This window comes from Bufo bufo, chromosome 6 (genome assembly GCF_905171765.1).
Source record: "Bufo bufo chromosome 6, aBufBuf1.1, whole genome shotgun sequence".
Lineage (NCBI taxonomy): Eukaryota > Metazoa > Chordata > Amphibia > Anura > Bufonidae > Bufo > Bufo bufo.
Genome location: NC_053394.1, coordinates 58,498,302 through 58,523,610, shown reverse-complemented (window position 1 = coordinate 58,523,610; position 25,309 = coordinate 58,498,302). Strand labels below are relative to the sequence as shown.

The 25,309-nt window shown below is 47.3% G+C and overlaps 1 protein-coding gene across 3 annotated transcripts in view; it reads right to left on the bottom strand.

Moving 5' to 3' along the window:
* Positions 1–25,309, bottom strand: part of KNDC1 (kinase non-catalytic C-lobe domain containing 1) — a 118,435-nt gene that overhangs the window by 33,084 nt on the left and 60,042 nt on the right. For all 3 annotated transcript variants that reach the window (XM_040435349.1, XM_040435350.1, XM_040435351.1), the window contains 7 exons: positions 22,791–22,851; positions 20,754–20,904; positions 18,875–19,593; positions 17,115–17,259; positions 6,698–6,942; positions 4,159–4,544; positions 453–546 (listed from right to left, as the gene is read on the bottom strand). In XM_040435349.1, coding sequence (XP_040291283.1) covers positions 453–546; positions 4,159–4,544; positions 6,698–6,942; positions 17,115–17,259; positions 18,875–19,593; positions 20,754–20,904; positions 22,791–22,851 — 1,801 coding nt within the window. The remainder of the gene's footprint in view (positions 1–452; positions 547–4,158; positions 4,545–6,697; positions 6,943–17,114; positions 17,260–18,874; positions 19,594–20,753; positions 20,905–22,790; positions 22,852–25,309) is intronic.

Below are 25,309 nucleotides of genomic sequence, written 5' to 3'. Positions count from 1 at the left end.
CAGATACAAATCTGCTGACAGATGCCCTTTAATACTGATTGTCTATCCTTAATATGTGATCGGTGAGGGTCTCTCACCTCTGCCAATCAGTTGTTTCAGAGTAGCGCCATCCGTTGTGTAGTGGTTGGAGCTGGTAACTGCAGCGCTGCTCCCTTTCTCTTCATTGGTGCTGTAGTTACCAGCTCTGCCCACTACACACTGGCAGGGATCACATCAATCAGATGCCGATGGCCTATCCTGAGGACAGGCGATCAATATCAATATCCTGGAGAACTCCTTTAATGCCAGCTAATCCATGCGCTACAATTACATCATGGAGGCTGGAGGCTTGGTGTGACCGGATGCAGAAGAAATTAGGGAATTCCTATTTTTTTATGATGTCTGATAATCCTCCATCTTTCAGATTTCTACCCCAAACACCCCACCTCCCCCCATGAGATGGTGTCCTTTACCTTTACTCCTCTTCCCCTTCAGCATCAGATTCTGGTAAAGTTTCACCGTTTTCCTGTAATTTTTCGTTTCGATCATAAGCTGCTGTTCAAGTTCCTGCAAAGTCAGAAATTACATTTTTCACACATTTAAAACTAAATCCGTCTTTTAAAACAGACCTGAAATGTTAATCCCCGATGGAATCTCATCAGATTATTTTTTTAGACTGTACATTTTATAGTATAAGATTCTCACACTGATTTCAATGTGATGTTCCGGGGACCATTCCCAGAAGATCCAAACCTGGATGCAATTAATTTCTGAAATCAGCAAGTCGAGACCCCTATCCCCACAAGTGGTCTCGGCGACTGAAGCGCTCGATGATGGAACTGCTGCTAAAAATTACAGAGAGGACGGAGGGTATTTTTAGCGAGTCGTAAGTGGCAGGCGGGGGCGTCATCTGTACCTGCGAAAAGCGGCGTCCTAACGAGATGCGTTTGTTAATGATAATCGGCCTATTGTGTGGGTCCGTAGCTCGGAGGAGACACATTACATTTCGTCTTACTGGCGTCTAAGGCTTTCATTATATTACTGCAGCCGTTCCTCCCCGACTGCTCCTTCCACGGAAATAAACGGAAGGTCTAGGAGGAAGCATTTGCATTGCTAGACTCCGGGGTCCGCAGGGGCCCAGGTTTCATCCTTCAGGGTCCATTCACACGTCGGTAGTGTATTGCGGATGCGCAATACACTCGCCCGGCACCCCCATAGAAATGCCTATTCTTGACCGCAATTGCGGACAAGAATAGGACATGTTCTATTTTTTTCCGGAGCCGCGGACCGGAAGATCGTCGGCGCGCTCCGGTAACGCGGATGCGGACAGCACACTGTGTGCTGTCCGAATCCATTCCGTCCCCATGGAGAATGAATGGGTCTGCACCCGTTCCGCACAATTTCGGAACGGATGCAGACCACAATTGCGGACGTGTGAATGGAGCCTTAGGGGCCTATATACACTAGACGATACTTGGCCGAACCTGCAGATATCAGCAGAATTGGCCACGGAGCCCATAGAGAAGAATGGAGTGGTGGACACACATGCGTGTCTGCAGCTCCATTCAAATGGGGGAGCATGGGCCTCGTTCTTGTGCCGGGCGGGGGCCCCAGTGGTCAGACACGTATCCTCCATCCTAAGGATAGGGAACATAATGGGGACAACCCTTTAATAGAGAAGGGTCCCCTGTGCAGGATCCTCTTCTCTTGGTCAGAAGAGAAATCGACTACAAATGGCTTCTTTCCGTGGGGTGGCGCTGTCGAGGAGCTGAACATTTACCACCAAGTCCCCATTCAGACTACAGCCGAGTGCGGGGGGGGTCTGTGCTGGGGGACACATTGTGATCAGCTTATTAGGCTGCGTTTACATCACGTTTCACGTATATGTTAGACAAAAAAAAAAAGTCCCCATTGACATTGTGTTTTAGGACGGATCCGTTTGGCTCAGTTTCGTCAGACGGACACCAAAACGCTGCAATCAGCCTCCAGAGCGGAATGGAGACGGAACTGATGCAAACTGATGCGTTCTGAGTGGATCCTTTTCCATTCAGATTGCATTAGGGCAAAACTGATCCGTTTTGGACCGCGTCTGAGATTCCTGAACGGATCTCACAAACGGAAAGCCAAAACGCCAGTGTGAAAGTAGCCTTGAACGGATGGGAACAACGTGATGTGAACCCAGCCTTAGATGGACGCTTGACAATAAGTGGAGCCCCCCTGTAATGTGCTTGGCCACCTAAGAGAAGAAGGGGGCATGGGGAGAAAGTGTCATTAAAGGGTTCCGGATGTCTGGACTAATACAAGTACAGGAGAAACTTCTATGGATGTGTCTGCAGAAGAGGGAAGAGAAGAAGCTAAGTGTCTGTATATTTCTAAGTATTCTAAAGGACCGAACATAGATTCCCACATTCTCCAAAAAAATGGCTTCCTATGGTTCCAAATTCTTGCCCCCGGTTACAGTAGTAACGCTCTGGGGCACAACACTCTGCATAAAGAGTGGCCAATCGTAATGGAGAGGAATATTCATTAACCCCTGCAATGACTGACTGTGACCTCCCCAAGCCGTACATGGACAATACTGCTGCTGACTGCACATCGGTAATGTACATGTCCATACCCGTCCCCTCGCCCTGCTGTGCCCGGCTATTGTGATCGGTGAGGAACAGCTATGATCACTGACTGCAGCCTATGGGAGTGCAAGTCTGAAATCCATCTCTGGTCTCATCGGTTGTTTTTTTTTTTTTTACCCTCCCCATGCTTTACACTACAGCCGTTGAGGTGAAACGCACGTCGAGGTCTCGCGCTCAGGGTCTGACATCCACTCCGCCACCATGTCTTCAGGTAAGTCCTGTCATTAGTACAGCTCCATACATCTTACAGGATACCCTTGCATGCATCCATAGTGGGTCCCTTGTATTTAGGTGCATGTTATTTCTGATCTCCAGCCAGTGATTCTCATTATTGGAATTATTATCATTGGTCGGTCTTGGTGCCTATGAATTTAGGTGTATGTACGTTATGGCTCATGGTTCACCAGATCTGGTCTGTGGTACCTTGTGTACATAACCCTATTGGGGGCGACCTTTATATGCTACACCATTCTGGTTATCCCTGAGCCTTACGTTTTTATCTTTTGGTCGTACCCACCTGTGCCTTATACTGCACAGTTTTATTGGGGTGGTCTTGGTGTTACTGGCCCTGTGCTTCTCCGTACACTGTATACCATCCTGTTGTTTCTCCATACCTTATATATTTTATAATAAATGACATTTTTGATATATTAATTCCACTTATTTGTTTTTTTGTCTATTCTGGATGTTGTACAAGTGGTAATCATAGCTGTCTAAGTTGACAGAGCTGCCTTTTTGTAGGTTAATAATATAGTATATAGAGACCTGATTTTTATTTTATTTTTTTATTACAATCAAAGATTGATTGATTATCAAGTACAAGCAACTTAAAGGAGTACTGCAGTTTTTTTAAACTGATAATCTATCCTCTGGATAGATCATCAGCATCTGATCGGCGGGGGTCCGACACCCGGGAACCCCGCCGATCAGCTGTTTGAGAAGGCAGCGGCGTTGGCAGTAGCGCCGCGGCCTTCTCACTGTTTACCGCCGGCCCAGTGACGTCACGACTAGTATCAATGGCCTGGGCGGGGCTAAGCTCTGTTCACTTGAATGGAGCTTAGCCGCGCCCAGGCCATTGATACTAGTCGTGACATCACTGGGCTTGCGGTAAACAGCGAGAAAGCCGCGGCGCTACTGCCAACGCCGCTGCCTTCTCAAACAGCTGATCGGCGGGGGTCCCAGGTGTCGGACCCCCGCCGATCAGATGCTGATGATCTATCCAGAGGATAGATCATCAGTTTAAACAAACTGCAGAACCCCTTTAAATCACCAGTGAGAAAATCTGGTAATTGCTGTGTAAAAGCTCCAGGAATGGGCCCTGGAAATCTGATTTCAAGACAAAAAATGATAAAAAAAAATATATATATACTCTAATTGCACGTTTTAAAAACGCACTATTTGTCAATGCTATATCGGATTTAGGGGGCCATTTGCAGGTTCTCAGCCCACAGTAATAGGGAATGGGACCACCTTTACAGAAGTCCCTCAGAATGGCTGTACACCTTATATCATGACTAGAATAGGAGAAAGAAGCAGCACCGACACTCACCAGCCTCTTGGCCTCTATACTCTTCGAAGACTTCTCTTTTTGCCGCCCGAGTATAGTAACATAGTGCTGGACATCAGGGTCGAACATCTCTGCCCCATAGAAAGCGCTGGACCACCCTGAGCTGCACTTGTACACTTCCGACGGGCAGATGGACATGCTTTCACGTTGCTTCACTTCTTCGTTCTCTTCGCTGTAGTCTGGGCTGACACATAAGCGGTTACAGTCGGGGAAGGCTCTGTACTCGCAGTTCTCTTCGCTTCCCGCCTGCATTCTGGGGGCACGAGGCTGCTGATCCTTATCCATCATGTGTGATGGCGAATCAGTCATATCTGTCTCATCATAAGAAGGGCGACTGCCTCTGCCGGCCGCCACCTGCGTCTCTGGTGCTTTAAAGGGAAGAAGAAAAGGTCATGAGTGGGAGGATTCATACCGTCACTTCTAGAAAGGAGCAAATGCCCTAAAATAACAGAGCTCGGTCCCATCAAGCATCTTGTCAGAAGGAGGAATTGCAAGAAAACCTCCAATGTTTTCAGGTGGCAACAGGAAAGGCAGATTAGCAGCAAATTACCCCCGATCTACTCTCATGGGCTTATTATAGGGTTATTTGATTTATTTATTTTTAACCCAGAAACCGCTCTGCTCCATGGGCAGTGCCTGGTACTGCATAGAAGCCTAATTCACTTAAAGGGGTTCTCCAATTCTAATATTGACGGCCTTTCTAGGGAGAGGTCATCAATTAAAAAAAAATAAAACAGGTTGGGGTTTGATTCTCAGCAGTTTGAAGGGACCAGGTAGAGCTCCATGCTGCCCGATACTGCAGCTCACTACAATTTCATCCCATTAAAGTAAAGGTTCAAAATTTGGGAAGATTTTCCGGTACAGCCCAGCAATGTGAAATCACAATTATCAAAATAAATCTGGGTGCTTACGGGCACAAAATATATTAACCTCCTAACATTCACATTAAAAAGACTCCCAAAAATGTCACTTTTTTAAAATTGGAGATTCTTAATGTGGCGCACAACTCAGGGGACACTATTGCACTGAAGTGAATGGGTCCGCATCCGAGCTGCAAAAACTGCGGCTCAGATGCGGACCAAAACAATGGCCGTGTGCATGAGGCCTTAGTTGTAGGATTTTTAGAAACCATTTTGTGGTGTATATATTGTATAGTAAATAACTTTTATTATTTTATTTTTAGGGGAAAAGATAAACTGCAATCTTTACATTATTTTGTGGAATTTATTTACAGAGTTCGCTGGGTGGTAAAAATGGGATAACTTTATTAGCAGGGTCAGTACAGTGATGATAATGCCAAATTTCTATATACATTTTTTTTTACAAATGTTTCTCTCCTCCTGCAGCCTGTCAGCTCTGCTGCTCCTCCTCCTCCAGACTAAAGGGGAAAGGGGCGGCTGCTTTAGCGGCTCATATCTCTGATTTGGTACCAGCTAGAGATATGGGATTTGTATTGTTTGAAAGCTGGAATTCTGTTCATATCATTATCTTCACTACATGGGAAGATATCACTGTTAGAAATCAGCAGCAGAAAGTAAAATTAAAAGCAGGTTTTACCCACGATTATTCCCGACTCGATTGCTAACAGTGATATCTCCTGTTTAGCTTGGACTTTAGCTGTCATTTTGGTCTTGCATGAAACGCCAGCTTTCAAACAAGACCATGCTTCTAGCTGCTACCATTCAGGAGATAATCAGCGGCTAAAGCAGCCACCCCCATCCCCTTCTGCCCAAGCTGAGCTCGAATAGTGATGACTGGCCCTTTGACATGGTCAGTCAGATTTATAATTCTACAGTAATGCATGTATCTCTATACTCCGTTCCGTTCCCCTGCTGTACACCCGCCAGCTGGCCCAGTAATGCATACAGAGTATTAGTCCTGGAGTCCTCTCCATTATGTGAGAGCGCACAAGAGTCCTCTCTGTGCATCACACGGCTGGGTTTGCAGGTGAATGGGGTAAAGAGATAAAAGTTACTGGTGTGAACCCAGCATAATGTATACTACTCATGCATTACTGTAGTTAATAGAGCTGAAGGGGTTTTAAAGTGAATCTGTCGCCAGTTTTACGCTGCTGTATATGAAGGCACAATAAAGTTGTGGCAAATACCCCAAACAAAACTCTGAGTGGCTTGCCTGACCCAGTCATTTTTCTAAAAAAATCTGCAGCTCCAGCGTCAGAAGAGTACTCGAGTCGAGTGGGTGTTAGAGAGTCCTCACATCCAGGAGCTCCGAGCTGCCCCACCCCTGACATCTTTCTTCCTATTGCAATTACCAGTGGGGGAATGGGAGCTCAAAAATATCCGGACTCCCTGTACTGAATGGACTCCAGTGCTTAGGTGGCTCAATACAGACTGTAGCAAAATGACTGGGTCAGCTCAAGTAAGTGACCCAGAGTATCTGCCACCGATCTATGCCCCACTCAGATAGGAGCATAAAACCGGTGACCTAAGTTGACAGCATTCATCTAAATGATGGTTTACAAGCTTCCTCTGTGTCCTCCTTTAAGACTGCTGCCTTGTACCTGGTGGCTTTGTTTCCATCGTAGTGTCTATGTCCTCAGGTGACAGAGAATAGTGAGACTTCGGTGGCGAATCCTGCTCTGCAGCAACATGCGTGGTGCTGGTCATGGCTTCTTCACCATCTGAAAGGGAACTCTGTTCGTTGGTTGTCGGTCTTGTCTGCTTCTTATTTTTTAGAGTTTTTCTCTGAATCTTCTTTAAAAGTTGAGTAGGATTATTGTTCAGAGAAGAATCGGTCACGTTTTTTCTGTGGAAAATAAAAACAAGATTCAAAAGGTAATGTATATCAGCCTGGAGATGACGGCAATGTTGGTGGACCAGATGGCCCCTGATAACCAAATCAGACTGTGTGATGGCTGCAAGGCCCCAAGCAACTTGTTCACCCTCTCTGTCCCTGAAGAGCTGTAAAGAGGACCCGTCCCCACAAAACGCAACGCAATCTGAAGGCACCAAGTCTGAAAGCCGATTGATATATATTTTTGTGGGAAAAGATTCAGTAAAACCTGCAATTTATACATTTATATCTTTGCTTTCTCCTCATCCTGTGAGCAGCTATCGGTACAGGAGGGAGGAGGGGTTATCAGTGACTGATAACACTGTGTACAGTCGTGGCCAAAAGTATTGAGAATTACATAAATATTGGAAAAGTTGCTGCTTAAGTTTTTATAATAGCAATTTGCATATACTCCAGAATGTTATGAAGAGTGATCAGATGAATTGCATAGTCCTTCTTTGCCATGAAAATTAACTTAACCCCAAAAAAACTTTCCACTGCATTTCATTGCTGTCATTAAAGGACCTGCTGAGATCATTTCAGTAATCGTCTTGTTAACTCAGGTGAGAATGTTGACGAGCACAAGGCTGGAAATCATTATGTCAGGCTGATTGGGTTAAAATGGCAGACTTGACATGTTAAAAGGAGGGTGATGCTTGAAATCATTGATCTTCCATTGTTAACCATGGTGACCTGCAAAGAAACGCGTGCAGCCATCATTGCGTTGCATAAAAATGGCTTCACAGGCAAGGATATTGTGGCTACTAAGATTGCACCTCAATCAACAATTTATAGGATAATCAAGAACTTCAAGGAAAGAGGTTCAATTCTTGTTCAGAAGGCTTCAGGGCGTCCAAGAAAGTCCAGCAAGCGCCAGGATAGTCTCCTAAAGAGGATTCAGCTGCGGGATCGGAGTGCCACCAGTGCAGAGCTTGCTCAGGAATGGCAGCAGGCAGGTGTGAGCGCATCTGCACACACAGTGAGGCGAAGACTTTTGGAAGATGGCTGGTGTCAAGAAGGGCAGCAAAGAAGCCACTTCTCTCCAAAAAAAACATCAGGGAATGGACTGCTGAGGACGGGGGCAAAGTCATATTCTCCGATGAAGCCTCTTTCCGATTGTTTGGGGCATCTGGAAAAAGGCTTGTCCGGAGAAGAAAAGGTGAGCGCTACCATCAGTCCTGTGTCATGCCAACAGTAAAGCATCCTGAGACCATTCATGTGTGGGGTTGCTTCTCATCCAAGGGAGTGGGCTCACTCACAATTTTGCCCAAAAACACAGCCATGAATAAAGAATGGTACCAAAACACCCTCCAACAGCAACTTCTTCCAACAATCCAACAACAGTTTGGTGAAGAACAATGCATTTTCCAGCACGATGGAGCACCGTGCCATAAGGCAAAAGTGATAACTAAGTGGCTTGGGGACCAAAACGTTTTCATTTTGGGTCCATGGCCTGGAAACTCCCCAGATCTTAATTCCATTGAGAATTTGTGGTCAATCCTTAAAGGCGGGTGGACAAACAAAAACCCACTAATTCTGACAAACTCCAAGAAGTGATTATGAAAGAATGGGTTGCTATCAGTCAGGAATTGGCCCAGAAGTTGATTGAGAGCATGCCAAGTCGAATTGCAGAGGTCCTGAAAAAGAAGGGCCAACACTGCAAATACTGACTCTTTGCATAAATGTCATGTAATTGTCGATAAAAGCCTTTGAAACGTATGAAGTGCGTGTAATTATATTTCACTACATCACAGAAACAACTGAAACAAAGATCTAAAAGCAGTTTAGCAGCAAACTTTGTGAAAACTAATATTTGTGTCATTCTCAAAACTTTTGGCCACGACTGTATAAGTGCGTATACATAGTGTGCGTACATAGCCGTCAGTCACTGATCTCCCCTCCTCCTTGTACCAATAGCTGTTCACAGGAGGTGGAGAAAGCAAAAATCTAAATGAATAAATTCCAAGTTTTACTGAATCTTTCCCCACAAAACTATACATCAATCTGCTCAGCTCCTCCCGCTCTGTAACACGGCGCTTTCAGACTGCACTGCATTTTTTGGTGACTGGTTCTGACAATTTCCTGCTCGTCAGTGGAGGTGAAGAGCTGCATTTACATGCAGTGATCACCTCCACAGTATGAGTGATGGCTATCATCGCTCATCCTCAGACATTTGCATTGGTTCTGCGCAGCAGAGAACTATTTAGACAGCGCAATCTGCTGCCCGGAAACAATGATTTAAAAGGATATGCAATGATTGATGTAAAAAATTAAAATCAGACATTGTATAGTACATGACAGTACCTGTCTAACAATTGCTCTGCTAGATTGTCTTTAGGCTGGCAGCTCAGGTGGTGTGTCCTTTTTGCTGTCGCTCCCTTCATGTAAACTGATGATCTATCCTCTGGATAGATCATCAGCATCTGATCAGCGGGGGTCCGACACCCGGGACACCCGCCGATCAGCTGTTTGAGAAGGCAGCTGCGCCCCAGCAGCGCCGCGGTCTTCTCACTGTTTACCGCCGGCCCACTGACGTCACGACTAGTATCAACTTACCTGGGAGCAGCTAAGCTCTGTTCACTTGAATGGAGCTTAGCCCCACCCAGGCCAGTTGATACTAGTCGTGACGTCACTGGGCCGGCGGTAAACAGTGAGAAGGCCACGGCGCTGCTGGAGCACCGCTGCCTTCTCAAACAACTGATCGGCGGGGGTCCCGGGTGTCGGACCCCCGCTGATCAGATGCTGATGATCTATCCAGAGAAGCCTTAGTGTGAATGGGACTGTAAAATGCATGTGAACGAATGCGCGCCCTTTCACCGCTATGAAGAGAGACAGCGCAAGCTCATACCTGACAGTGGTGGGATGTCCAAAGGTCAGGATGTCCCAAAAAGGGGCTAAACTGCAATACCAAACACAGCCCTTCCATACCAGAGGTGCATTTATCTGCCAGTTAAAACCAGATAGCGACTCTGAGGGAGATTTATCAGACTGGTGTAAAGTATGACTGGCTTAGTTGCCCATAGCAGCCAATCAGATTCCTCCTTTCATCTTTCCCAGCTCCTTTGGAAAAACGAGATTTTTGTATAACTTACCAGTAAAATCTCTTTCTCGCTCTTTCCTTGGGGGACACAGAAGACCTTGGGTATAGCTCATCTCCATAGGAGGCGTGACACTAAGTGAAGACTGTTAAGCCCCTCCTCCACAGCTATACCCTCAGCCTGGAGAGAGAGACTGCCAGTTGCGTGTCCAAGCAGTGAGAAAAGGCAAAGTCCAACAAGGAACCAACAAGCCAAGTACCCAACGGGTAACACAAACTCGGAAACCGTGTAGAGAAAACAATGAATGGGTGGGTGCTGTGTCCCCCAAGGAAAGAGCGAGAAAGAGATTTTACTGGTAAGTTATACAAAAATCTTGTTTTCTCGCCCAATTTCCTTGGGGGACACAGAAGACCTTGGGACGTTCAAAAGCAGTCCAAAAGGGGAGGGACCACAGCACCAAGGCGAAGCACCCGAAGGCATCAAGGAACCGCCGCCTGCAGACCCAGGCGGGCCAAGGCAGCATCCGCTGAAGCCAGAGTATGCACCCTGTAGAACTCGGTAAGGCGTGCAAGGAAGACCTGTGGCCGCCTTGCCCAAATGCATGGCCGAAGCCCAATGCTTCCGGCCCAGGAAGCACCGACCGCTCTGGTGAAATGAACGGTAACACCAAAGACAGAATCCTGTCCTTGGTGCGGTAACCTCAGCAATAGCCAATCTGACAAAGCGGAGGAAAAACACCCTGGAGTCCGTCAACCCTATGCGCGGACCTCCTGGAAACCCAAGAGACCGAACGTCGACAAGAGTCGGAGATCTTCAAGTAAAAACGGCAAGGCCCAAACAACGTCCAAAACGGTGAAGTGTTGAAGTGAAAGGCAAACACCACCTTCAGAAGGAAGGAAGGAAGAAACGGGATGTATAACAGCCCTGTCCTGGGAAACGGCAGAAGGCTCAAAACAAGAAGGGCCGCCACCTGTCAGAGACAACAACTGCTACGGAAACACAACCGTACAGGACAGAAGGGGTAGAGAGAACTTCTGTAACAGCTCCAAGGAAAAGATTGGAGCGCCGAGAGCTCAGCCTGTAGTTCCCAGGGCGGTACCGGGAGGACAGTACAGAGGAACCAAAGAGCCACTCCGAGGAAGAAGGTCTTGACAGGCCCAGAGGGCCGGGGAACGCTGGAAGAGAAAGAACAGCGCCGACACTCGACACCTCAAGTAAAGGAGTCCCAGTCCCAGGTCCAGGCCGGACTGGAAAAAGACAGAACCATGGGGAGAGAAAGTCAGAGTGGGGAATGCACAGCTTCCCCAGAACCCCAGACAAAAAAAACCTAAGTCCTACGACAGATGCTGGACGAAACACAGCCAGGAGCGAACAGTAGCGAGCCCGCTGGAGTCGCCTGGCAAGCGGGCGAAAAACCAATGTGATCAGGCGCAGACCAGTAATACGGGCAGAAGGGTCGACAAAACTGGTCCTGTCAGCGCCCGAGCAACGTTGTCCCGTATCCACCCGAGTGGGGGAGCAGAAGGACAGACTGAAAGGAACCAAAGGGTCCGCCCAGCATCCGCCAGATGCCAGGACAAGACAGGCTAAAGTCCATGCTGATGTAGCCACGGTCTACAGTCCCGGTGTGGGAGATCAAAGGACAATCTGGACCGAAAGGTAGTCCCCCCAAGTTACCGAGAAGGTAAGTCTACAGCAGGACCCTTGTCAAGAATGGAAAAAACGCAATCTGTACCCAGCGGGAGGACAGAACGCGGTAGACTCGGCAAATAGGCACACAGCTAATACGGCCAATGTGAACAAGGGGGACAGTAAGAGGCCAAAAGGAACACCGGAACCGTCCACATGAACAACCATGCTCTCCCCAGAGGGGAGGACAGTGAAGGAACAGCCTCTGAAACCTGGCGGGGCAGAAGCCACATCGGAGAGATCTGTACCGAGCGGGAGCCAAGCAGAGCCGGCGAGATAAAGTAGTCGAGACAGAGGCCGGCATAACACCCTCCAACCGAAAGGAGGAGTGGGCAACAGGAAAGCCATAGGACAGCTCAATAGCAGAACCCCGCTACACTGTGAGACGCCCAGTTCACCGTCTCGCCGAAGGCGAATACCCTCAAGAACCCAAGGTGGAGGTCCTCCGGACCTGGGTAGTCGAGCACCCAAGAGAAGTTGGGTGACCTTCCCGAGAAGAGCGGCCGAACCTGGTAGCAGATCAGACTGAAGCGTAGAGGCGCCAAGAGGAAGGACTCATACCACACTGCATCCGAAGAGGAGGAAATTGCAGTAGGCAAGGGAACCGCAGTCCCGCCAGAGCCAACGAAGAATTCGAGAGGCGCTGCAGACAACAGCACTCTCGACCATGTGACCACTAGCGCAGGGAAGCAATGCCGCGGAAGGACGAATGGGCACGCATCTAGGACCCATGAACACTCCCTGGGATGAAAGGCCAACTAAATTAATGAGTACCACCCAGCTCGGTGCAGCAGAGAGCAATAGAGCCTGTCCGGGTCAGGTGGACAGAATGAACACCTTAGAGACGAGTGCAAGGCTTGCGGCAAGCATCGAATCCCAAGAGAACAAAAGTATGCCGCAGGAAGCAGGTGAGGCATACGTACAAGCAGCCCCGTAAGCAGTGAGAAGGCCAACCCACCTACAGGAGGAGAAGGCATACACGGCCCAAACAACGCACAAGAACGTCCGCTCACTGCAAAAAGGTTACTCAGCGAAAAAGGGGGCTCGCCACAGCATGTACGGAATTGCAAAGTGCAACCTGAAAGGGAGTTATGCACAAGCCTAGTATAGCATGCGATGGAACGCAATCAGTCCGCCCCGAAAGGGGGGAAATTGTACCTGGCAAACTGCAGTCGGCAAGAGTGCAAAGGCCCGTCCCAAAAGGAAGTGATGCCTAAGGCCGTACCTACTTCAGAGAAGCAGGACATACCCTTTAATCCAGCAGGAACGCAGGAGGTCCACCTAGTGAAAGGGGAACATGCACAGGGTTATCCTAGCATTAAGTGAGTGTGCAATAATACACCCAACACTGAACTCAGCGAGAGTGCAACTACTCTGCCAATGAAGGGGGACATGTACAAGTCCAGCACAGCCATACAAGGACAGCCGTGAATCTCATGAGCGTGCCAAATTCTGCCCATGGAATGAGGGTTGGTCACGCACAAGGCCAGCACCGTATCCAATGGAAGTGCAAGAGTTCCACCCATGTTAGAGGGCCATTCTCATGGCTAGCAATGTATCCGGTGAGAGTGTAGCATGCCGCCCAGAAAAAGGGGGGGGTAATGCACATGGCCAGCATCTCATCCAGGGAGAGTGCGAGCACCCCGCCATGTATGGGAGTCATACACATGGCCAGCAACGTACCGGCGAGAGACAAACACAGTCAGTGAGAATGTGTGTATGTCGCCCGAGGAAGGAAGGCATGCCCCTGGCTGGCAGCGAATCCAGCGAGAGTGCATACACCGCCCACGGAAGAGGGGTCATGCATATGGCCGACAGCGGATCCAGCGAGAGTGCAAGCACCCTGCCATGTATGGGGTACATGCACATGGCCAGCAACGTACCTGCGAGAAAACAACCACAGACAGAGGGATGTATGTATGCTGCCTGAGGGAAGGAGGCATACCCAAGGCCGGCAGCGAATCCAATGAGAGTGCAGCATACCGCCTATGAAAGGGGGTCATGCCTATGGCCGGCAGCGAAACCAGTGAGAGTGCAGCATAGTAACATAGTACATAACATAGTACATAATAGCACATCAGTGAGAGTGCAGCATTCCGCCTATGGAAGGGGGTCGTGCACATAGCCAGTACCGTATCCGGTGAGAGTGCAGTATTCCGCCTAAAAAGGGGGTCACGCACATGATCGGCAACAGATCCAGTAAGAGTGCAGCGTTCCGCCTAGAGAAGGGGGTCACGCACATGGCCGGCAGCGAATCCAGTGAGTGCTGCGTTCCGCCCATGGAAGGGGGTCACGCACATGGTCGGCAGCAAATCCAGAGAGAGTGCAGCGTTCCGCCTATGGAAGGGGGTCGTGCACATGGCCAGCACCGTATCCGGTGAAGGTGCAGTATTCCGCCTAAGAAGGGGGTCATGCACATGGCCAGCCGGCAGCCAGGGAGAGTGCAGTATCCCGCCTAGGAGGGGGGGGGGGGGGTGCACATGGCAGGCACCATAACTGGAGAGATGATGAATGCTGCCTATGGAAGGGCCGCATGCACTTGGCCAGCGCCGTATCCTGGAAGAGAGCAAGAAAACCGCCTAAAAGGGGAAATACCCTAGCAGCGACGCAGGCTGGGAGCGCAACACCATGCTGCCTGTGGAAAGAGGGCATGCAGCACTACTGATGAGGCTGCAGCGTCCTGCGCAGTCCAATAGAAATCAGTTATCTATTATTCATTATTATTTTTTATTTTTTTTCATTTATATATTTTAAACACAACCTCTCTGAAGCTAAAGGGGAGCCACCATATAGGGGCACAGATCGTCTGAGACAGGAAAAAAGGGGGCCAACCATACAGGCCCATTGGGAGCCGGCCTGTACCCAAAGGGTTAACAGGGATCCGGCCTGGAGGGCGGCGCTGCGATCCCCTGGGGGCGGAGGAACCTCCAGGCGGGAAGAATTCGCGCCTGGAGAAGTTCCCGCCCCCTCCACCAGAGGCCAAGCCCACCCCGCCGCCGGAAGAGTCAGGGGCCCTGAATGGCGGCTCGCCGGCCGCGGGAGCCCACCCCACCGGCCGGAAGAGTCAGGGCCCGGAATAGCGGCCTAGCAGGCCGCAGAGCCTGGGCTAAAATTTTTGCGGCGCCCAGCCGCACCGGAATATTAATGCTGGCCGGAGGCGAGGCCTTACTCCACAGCCTCAGGCCTTGAGCAACCCTCCGGTAAGGAGATGGGGGGACCCAGAGACCGGGTGCCCGTGCGGATAGAGGAGCAGCTTCTGCAGCTAGCTGTGCTAGCTGCATGTCCTATGGGGGCCAGGAAAGGGGGGGGGGGGGGGAAGTGTCCAGAGGCCCAGTATGGGGGTCAGGCACGCAGGAGACCAGGGTGGGGGACGTAGGGCTGGAGAAGCCTCTCTCTTACCACAGCCGTCTTCACCCTCGGTCCATTCCAGCAGGGTCGCCCCTTCAGCTACTGGCACCGTAGTGGCAGGGCGCTGGAAGAGGGACTTGGCGTGCGGGCGACCCTTGCGCTGGCGGGATGTAGGGGAGCTGGGCTGCCCTGATCCACCTTGTCTTCTGTGGGGGAGGCAGCAGTGCGGGTGACCGGCACTGGCGCAGCTCAACCCCGGGAGAACAGAGAGGTCTAGTGCGTCTCTGTTGTCCCTGATGATCTGGAACAAAACGAAAAGAAAAAAGTAAAAATCTAAAATTTAAACAAGGAGAAAACAGCCCTGCAGAGCAGGGAGTGTCTTGCCTCCTTGGACACTAAGCAAAAACTGGCAGTCTCTCTCTCCAGGCTGAGGGTATAGCTGTGGAGGAGGGGCTTAACAGTCTTCACTTAGTGTCACGCCTCCTATGGAGCTGAGCTATACCCAAGGTCTCCTGTGTCCCCCAAGGAAATTGGGCGAGAAATGTAAGGTGGAATCTGATTGGTTGCTATGGGCAACTAGGCCAGTTCTACTTTACACCAGTCTGATAAAGCTCCCCCTCTGTTTTTATTTTAGGTTTACAGATTTTTTTTATTCTATTTCCTGACATGATTATGGGGACGGCCATCTTGCCTGAGCTGCTCTTAACAGCATTTAGAAAGGATTAAGAAAATTGCTTTACGGCAGCCCCATGGCCATAGACACAATGGTCCGGAGGGGACCTCAGTGACTTTTATGGGAGAGTTTTCTGGGCATGCTCTGTGACCTGTGCAGAGGTCATTGTACAAGGAAAGAAGAGATCAGCTCTGACAATCCTCTATTGTGAATGGTGGATCTGGTCTTATCTGTACACAGAGGTGATATCATTACAGGCAGGATTAGAATGACAGATAAGCAGATAACTTCAGAAAAAGTGATCTGTACGGACCAAGATGTGGCGCCTATATTTAGGCTTCGTGGCCAGTGAGAAAACTGCAGGATTTCATGGTTATTGTTTGAATATAAATAAATATTGAAATGAAAAATTCTAAATAACACCATGAAAAATGTTAAACACAAAAAAACGTGATTTAAACAATAGGTCATTTTCTGGTGACACATTCCCTTTAAGGCCACTTTCACACTGACGTTTTGGCTTTCTGTTTGTAAGATCCGTTCAGGGCTCTCACAAGCGGTCTAAAACGGATCAGTTTGCATTCTAATGCATTCTGAATGGAAAAGGATCCGCTCAGAATGCCTCAGTTTGCCTCCGTTCCGTCTCCATTACGCTCTGGAGGCTGCTTGCAGCGTTTTGGTGTCCGTCTAACGGAACTGAGCCAAACGGATCCGTCCTGGCACACAATGTAAGTCAATGGGGACGGATCCGTTTTCTGTGACACGATCTGGCACAATATAAAACGGATCCGTCTTGGCTATGTTAAAGATAATACAAACGGATCCGTTCTGAATGGATGCAGTCGGTTGTATTATCTGAACGGATCCGTCCAAGACAGATCCGCACAAAACGCGAGTGTGAAAGTAGCCTAAAGCGTTACTATGGACTTTTTCTATAGAACCAGGATGCTCGGCTTTTGTTGCTCCCATAACCTTTATGTGGGTGCAGACAAATGATTTGAGCCTACTCATGGATCTGTTCCAGTTGTAACATTTGGGGAGGGTGAGAGGACGGGGAATCCAGCCATACTGAAAAGCTGCTCTAATGATCATCCCAGTCAATAGAAATCCTGCATCTTTTTGGTCAGCTCGGTCTACATGACAATGTTGGTTGTGACAACTGTTGCACAGCAAAAAATGCAGTGAAGCAGTGCGGCCCATTGAATTGAATGGAGTTATAGGGTGACTTGCTAATTGCTGCAACCGTGACCCCAGAATTGTAAATAATCCAGACTTTTTGGGATTCTGGGCAACTTGCGAGTCAAAATTCGACCCCATTCAGTTCAATTGCTGCAATTGGCTGTGTGATGGGTGTCATCGTCAAGATGGCGGTGTAGCTCCAGTCACATGTGCTGTACCTGACGGGTGGAGGGGATTTGTTGTTGATTATCTTGTACAGGTTTTCCAGTAGATGGTCATCCCAATAGAGGTCACAGAACTTCTCACATATCGCGCTGCAGAAGGTTGTATGCTGAAGACCTTTCAGGGCAAAAATGTATTCACCTATATAAGGTAGGAGGAGGAAGAGGAAGATTAGTTACACATTTATCAGCTGTAAAAACACGTAATGTGCTCAACCAGCCTAAAGGGAACCCGTCATCAGGATTGACATATAGAGCTGGTAAAATATTCTTACTGTGCATCCTCCAATCCTTCCTAAGCTGTCTGTATTGTATCAGCTCCACAGTATGGGAAGGAGCAGTCGCTACTGCGATCCCTCGTCCTTATACATCCGCGTTGTTTCTGGGCAGCAGATCGCTGTTTAGACCGCACGATCTGTTGCCCAGAAACTATAATTTAGGTGCCTGTATGAGCGACAGTTTCACTCATTTATCGGGTGATCGGCAGCACCTATACACGGCAGATTGTCAGGAACGAGCATTCGCAGGGATCTTCATTCCCGATAATCTGACCGTCTAAATCCACCTTTACACATGAAATGTAGATAAGGCTCATTTATACAGGCCGATGATCAGGCAAATGATTTCAAATTCAAACTCTCGTTTCCAATCATTGCCCCCTATATATATGTGCCCTGCGATCTTTATCAGCCAGAAACAGGGAAATGCTCATTTGACCCAGGTCTATTTCTGGCCGTATCCCGGGTAGCACAGTGATCCCCTTCTTGTTTAAAAGCTAAGAATCTAAACTTGAAAAACAAGACCTATACAACCTCAGACCCGGCCATTAGTAGTAGCCACCAGTAACAAGGACATATCTCATATGAGATACATCCTCAGCAGGAATATGGTTAATGGGGTTTTCTGGAACTATAACACATGGTCCGATAGACTTTGAATGGATTGGCAGCATGCATGCTCAACTACTGATGCATTCAAATGGGGAACAAAAGAATCACCGTTCTGGTGATCTGTGGAGGTCCCAGTAGGTGGACCCACAGCAGACACTTCTCAATCTATCCTGCGAATAGGTGATAAATTGTCATTCTGGGGTATTGCTTTAATCTAGAAGCAATGGGATTTAATAGGTACCGGATTATAAAATATTCTAGATTATCAGACACTTATGAAGAAGATATAAATCTCAAAGAAGGGAAGAAAAAAAACCTTCAGGAATGGGAACAATATGAAGCACTGTAACGTTAATCTTATAATTGGTTGGTTGTGTGAAAAGAAGCAGAGGATTAGGAGCGCTAATCCCAGAAAAGAATACCAGACTTGCTTAGATTAAATAAGATTAAATTATAGGTTCTCATTCTTAGCCTAGATAGTAGGGCTATTAAAGGGTGCCTCAACCTTCACACAAAGCATGGAGCTTCTCAGAGAGATCTGCACCGTCCGCCTGCCTCGGCTCTGCTTTGGTTCTGCACCAGTATGGGTCCTACATATTTTCTAGAGCCTTACTCCACATGCTGCAAAACCAGCAAACTAAATCGGAAAGCGCAGATCGCTCTGAGAAGTGCTGCTGCACCTTCCGTGCTTTGCGTGAAGGTTTATGTGCCCTTTAAAGGAGTGCCATCACTAACTCCAAATGGCTAGCACACGTAGAAAGCTGTCACAGAGAGTAAAATTGGTGCCGGAGGGAAAGGGGGCAAATCGGTCATGTTGTAAGCACCAACGCACTTGTAAGCTAATCGCCGGAGGAGCTGACTACTTACCCATTGCAATGTCTTCAACCCCATTTTCTAAGTAACCATCAAATGCAAATTCCTCCTGTAAGAGGTTGACCACTTTCTGCAGGGGAGAGCATACATTCCTTCTAGATGGAGATTCTCCATTAACTAAAGTCTCATGTGAGGTGTTACTGGAGGGGGAGTCTTGTTTCTTTTCACAAATGTTGCCAAGTACGCCATTCATAGTAGGTGACCCTTGGGTTTCTTTACATTTGTCAGATGAGGCTGTTGGAGGGGTTCTGGAGGACTCGTGGTCATTACTAACCACATTGGCATTTGTAAACGTTGCAGGAGGGTGCACGGGGGAAGTCTGAATGGTCTGGGATGCAGGCTCAGCTTCCAGGGCTACACTTGGGATATGTTCTGGAATACTGAGCTGCACACGGACAAGCGTCAGATTCCCAGTTTTGGGATCCTGCTTCAATAAATAATTATTTACAATGGGGCTGCTGGTCAGGGTGGAGGAGTTCGAAGACACCGAAGACAACGCTGAGGGGCTTTTCTCTTTCCGATCATAGTCCAGAACATTAAAGTCCGTTTTAAAAGAGACTTTGGTTCTGCTGCCAGGTTTCAGTAGTTGGCTCGTTTTATCTTCCACCACGTGGTTCTCTATTTCCGTTACAGAGATGTCCTCTTCTATGTGGTCCAGGTCTCCTGGACTCACCTGTGGCTTAGGGTAAGGTGATGGGCTCGGTATTTTATTACTGGAAGAAATTCACATATATTTATATTAAAAGGGGTTATTCATTGGCTCAGAATTAAAATAAAATGGTAACAGTGCTTTTATACATATGTACTAGTCATCACTTTTTTTTTTTTCTCACGAACCGCTCTGATATCGCTGCAGACCCTTACTTTACCTTCTACACCTGAGCTGGAACATGTAGCGCTGAGACCCCCACTGATGATAAACTGAATCGAGACGGACCCATAGACATTCTATTGAGCCCGTCTCCTGCAGCAAAGAAGTACTATGTTCAGAGCTTCTCTCACCTCGTCCTAGCAATCAGTGGGGACCTCAGCACTCGGACCTCCACCAATCAAAACCTTTGATTTGCTGCTATCACATGTCAAAAGTTTTTTCAGAGCTCAGTGACACCAATGTACACCATCGGGGGCATTTTTTTAAAATTACATTTCACTCATTTTGGGCTAAAAATCATGTTTTCAATGTTTAGCCATTTCTGAAATACAGGGGTTAAAAATACCAGCAAGTCTGTTTGCAAGCTGTCACTTTGTTTTCTTTGAATTCTGTAATCTGGCGGCTCATGTGTAGCTCTTATTTCTCATCTGTTGACCTCAAACATTTATTTAAGCCATATTCTTATTGGTTTCATAAGAATTGAGCTATAATGAGTGTTTATGAGGTCAGGAGATCAGAGAAGAGCTAATCATGAGCCATCAGATGATGGGATTCAAAGAAAAAAAAAGGAAGTGACAGCTTGCAAACAGACAGATTTTTAACCGCTGTATTTCAGAAATGGCTAAACATTTTTAATAAAGACCAACTGAAAACAAGATTTTTAGCCCAAAATTAGCAAAATGCAATAATAAAAAAAAATGCCTTCCCCCTTCCAATCATGTGATCACAAGAGACTGACAATTTTACTCTCTTATAACCCCCTGCAGTCACTTAGCAATGCGAACGGGAAGCGGAAGGGCCGTCAGCCGTCAGTCACATGGTGCGGAGTGGATGCGTCACAGCATGGAAAGAAACGACACAACTTTTTGTAACACATGACAGAATCGGACATCTTTCACTATACAACTGAAGCAGCAAATACTGTATTTTAATTTTTCTAAATTTTTTTGCCACTGGATAAATCCCTTTAAATAACACAAGATCTACACATGGATTCGGCACCTGTTGATGTCTGTGTTTTGCATAATCACAATAGGTTTAAAATACGTGGCTGGAGACGTATACGCAGCCGGCAGATTGACAGGCTGGTCCTTCAACGGGACGGGTCCTTTCACCGCCGTCAGCTTTTTATGGGTTGTGACTGGAACAAATCCTATGGAAATAAACAAATCGTTTCACGGATATTCTCAAAAATCACAGCACAAATGGCTGGTGAACAGACACGCACTTCGAGGATGCTGGGATGCAAAACCTAATCCAAGGCCTCCTGAGATTTCATACCCTTTTCACAGTACCGCTGTCCTTTGAAGGGACCCTTGGACAGTTTAAAGGGGCTGTCTGGTTTACAAAAGTATTGGGACATTCTCTTCTCTAGTTCAAAGAAAAGGGTCCTGAGTAGGCGACTCCTTCACTAGTATTAATGCACTGGTGCATACGGAAAGGGGTTATCTTAGTAAGACAACCCCTATAACAGACGGATGTTCCTGTCCAGGACCATCATCATCTCATTGTCAGACTAGAGAGTGGTTACAAAGCTTGCTTCCCCATCTGAAGGACCCGGCCAGTCCGTGTAATGTTTCATTCCCCCGCCCTGTGGTGGTGCTGCAGGGATTTGAACATTCTCCACCAGGTTCCCCCACAGCTGATCTTTGTTGGTCAAAGAAGCTCATCATTGGGGGACCCTTCTAACAAAATGGTATTGTCCTGAAGCAGACAACCCCTTTAAAAGGTCCCACTGCTTTGGACAACACCTAATTGTTAGCAGGTTCCCATGACAAAAGGCAGATCATAAAGTGTTTTTCCTGCTGGGACCCCCATCAATCTGCTGGAACCTGTAGGGGAACATGGTAATAAGTGTTCAGTTCCCTGTAGCGCCACCGCATGGAAAATTAAGTACTACACAATGCCCATTCATATCAGTGTATTGTCTGTGTAATGCAGGACAAGTCAATTCCTCTGAACTGAGAGTGACATCTCTTTACTTTGGTCAAGAGATGAAGAACCTGAAGAGCCAGCCATACTGACGTCCAACCTGCACGCCTACCACTATAATGAGGATTACCTTGCAGATAAGCTCTGCCTCTCACAACAATGGATTATCTATCTATATGGGAATTGTATCTCTCTGTGCTGCCTGCTACAGAAGGCCAATATTTTGTATTATATTTCTAATACTATAGTACTGTCTAAATTAAAAAGCAAAATAGTTTTCTTCGATAATAGAGTAAAAAAAAAAAAAACTTTTTAAAGGAAGATTCCCTTTAAAGGGGTATCATTTCAGACATTGAATGTATATTGCCAGGATATGCTATGTCAAATGGGAATGGGCCCCAGAGGTCTCCAGAACAGGGGTGTGTTTGGCTATTTTCTGAAGTCCCATAGAGCCCGCTGCACATGCGCGGCCACCGCTTTGGGACTGCCGGAAATAGCAGAGCCAGCACTCCTATAGGGGAGAACTGAGGGTGGCCGAGCATGCTGGGGGGGGGGGGGGGGGGGGGGAAATGTTCTAGAGATAGGTGCAGGTCCCAGAAGTGGGACCCTCACCTATCTGACACTGACTGCATATCCTAGCGATATGCCATCATGGACCGAGATGGGAATACCCCTTTAACTCAGCTTTCCCTAATACAGTATATGAAAATGTATTTCCCAAAGCAGAGAACCCCTAACGACAAAGTAGGAGAAGCACCGCATTTATCACGGGGGCTCAGGCTGGACGATACATTTGCAGCGCGGTTAGACACCTCTTTCTATCATTATATACCACCTACTGGTTTGGCTTACTCTACACCACTATTTAGTGCATGTTGTCACATCTGAAGCCATACCCTTTTCCACCAAGCCCCATTCTTCTAGTTGTGCCAGCAACCTTGACCTAATAGACATGGTGCACGGCATGGGGTGTGTGCGGGAGTGAGGGACCAGAACTCAAAAACTGGCAGATACTAAGCAAACAGGAGGTCACTCAATAAAAGTACCAGCTTCTGTCTAGTTACAGCACTCCGGCCCCATACACGGACGGCGGTCACTACAACCTACCGGCTGAAGACCCCGACACCTGACGACTGTCCTCTTCAGGATATAAGGAGCTTTGCACATTCTAAGTGGAAAGAAAAAAAAAGGTTTTTATTTCTTTTTTTAGGTCATACATACATCGGGGACATGAGCATATATCAAAACATGCCCTGAACGAAGGCTACTTTCACACTCGCGTTTTGGGCGGATCCGTTATGGATCTACAAAAACGAATCAGTTACCATAATACAACCGCATGCATCCGTCATGAACGGATCCGTTTGTATTATCTGTAACATAGCCAAGACGGATCAGTCATAAACTCCACTGAAAGTCAATAGGAGACGAATCCGTTTTCTATTGTGCCATTGACTTACATTGTGTGTCAGGACGGATCCGTTTGCCTCCGATCAGTCTCCATTCCTGCAGCGTTTTGCTGTCCGCTTGATGAAACTGAGCCAAACTGATGCTTTCTGAGCGGATCCTTTTCCATTCAAAATGCATCCGTTTTTGGACCGCTTGTGTGAGCCCTGAACGGATCTCGCAAACGGAAAGCCAAAACGCAAGTGTGAAAGTAGCCTAACCATTAGCTTTTAAACACTTAATTAGTTTAAAATATATTACATTTTAGTCAGACATTATGGGCGGTCATTTACGATCAGAAATACGCCTATTAGAGGTGAATTTCTGGCAAAGATTGTGGCGCAAAGGTCATTTGGCAGCAGGTCTAAAAAGTGGGCATGACGTGGGCGGACAAGGGCCGGAAGGCCCGTCTTATTCATCATTGGCTACACCTGTTTTAGGCCTCATGCACACGAAAGTATTTTTTCGCAGTCCGCAAAACGAGGTTCCGTTGTTCCGTGATCCGTTTCCGTGTGTCTTCCTTGATTTTTGAAGGATCACCAGACATGAAGGAAAGTGAAAAAAAAATCTAAATCAAGTTTGCCTTGCAAATGATAGGAAAAAAACGGACGTGGACGACAATCTTGTGTGCCTCCATGTTTTTTCACGGACCCATTGACTTGAATGGGTCCGCGAAACGTTGTCCGTGAAAAAAATAGGACAGGTCATATTTTTTTGACGGACTGGAAACACGGATCACGGACGCGGATGACAAACGGTGCATTATCCGAGTTTTCAACGGATCCATTGAAAGTCAATGGGTCCGCAGAAAATCACGGAAAACGGAACAACGGACACGGAACACAACAACGGTCGTGTGCATGAGGCGAAAGGCGTAGAAAATAGTCTAAATGTACAGGTGAGACAGCAATGAAGCTACGGACCCGCTGAAGTCGTGTAGAGGCCGACGCCTCTTCATAACCGACGGATCCACTGCCAGTGCAATGCTTTTTAATAAATGACCCTCTATATCATTAACCCCTTCAAGACCAGGCCTATTTTCATTTTTACATTTTTGATTTTTCCTCATGTTCCAAAAGCCATAACTTTTTGACTTTTCCGTTCACGTAGCGATAGGAGCGCTTATTTTTTTGCGGGACAAGATGCACTTTTTAATGCCACCATTTAATTTACCATGTCTTGTACAGCGTTCACTATGCACTAAAAATGACCTGACGTTCTTATTCTGCGGCTCAATACGAATGCGGCGATACCAAACTGGAACAGTTTTTTTTTTTGTTTTACTACTTTAAAAAAAATTACAACCTTTAGAAAAATCAAAATTGTCTTTGCATCGCTATATTCTGACAGCCATAACTTTTTTTAGATTGCAGTCTACAGAGCTGTAGAAGGGCTTATTTTTTGCATAACAAACTGTAGTTTTTATTGATGCCATTTTCGTAGTATATACAATATTTGATCACCGTTATTCAAATTCTTTTGGGGACAAAATGACAAAAAAATGGCAAATTGCGCGTTTTTCATTTTTTTTTTCCTGTTACTGCGTTCACCGCATAGGAATTTTTTAAAAATATTTTAATAGTTCAGACATTTTCGTACACAGCGATACCAAATATGTTTATTTTTTTTATTGTTTATGTATTTTTATATGTCAAATTGGGAAAGGGGGGTGATTCAAACTTTTAATATATTGGTGTTTTTTTACTTTTTTTACAACAATTAGCCCCCATAGGGGCCTCGTACATGGGATCTTTTGATCCCCTCTCCTATTCACCACAATAGAGATCTATTACAGTGAATAGGATTTTTACACTCTCCATTCTGCCCTGTGCCTCGTGCATAGCTCAGTAAGGAGAAAGCCATGGCAGGCCTGGATCGCTTCAGCAGCGTCCAGGCTGCCATGGCAACCGATCGGAGCCCCGCGATTTCACTGCGGGGGCTCCGATCGGAAGGAAGATTGAGCTGCATGACTTTACAGGAGCCTTGATCGCGGCACCTGAGGGGTTAAATGGCAGGGGCAGCGCGATTGCCGCTTCCTGTCAGTACAGCCGGCAGATCGCGTGTATGGAGCGGGCTCACTGCAGAGGCCCGCTCCATACATCCCCTGGCACGCAATGACCGACCATGTAGATTGTAAGCCCTCACGGGCAGGGCCCTCTCTCCTTCTGTACCAGTCTGTA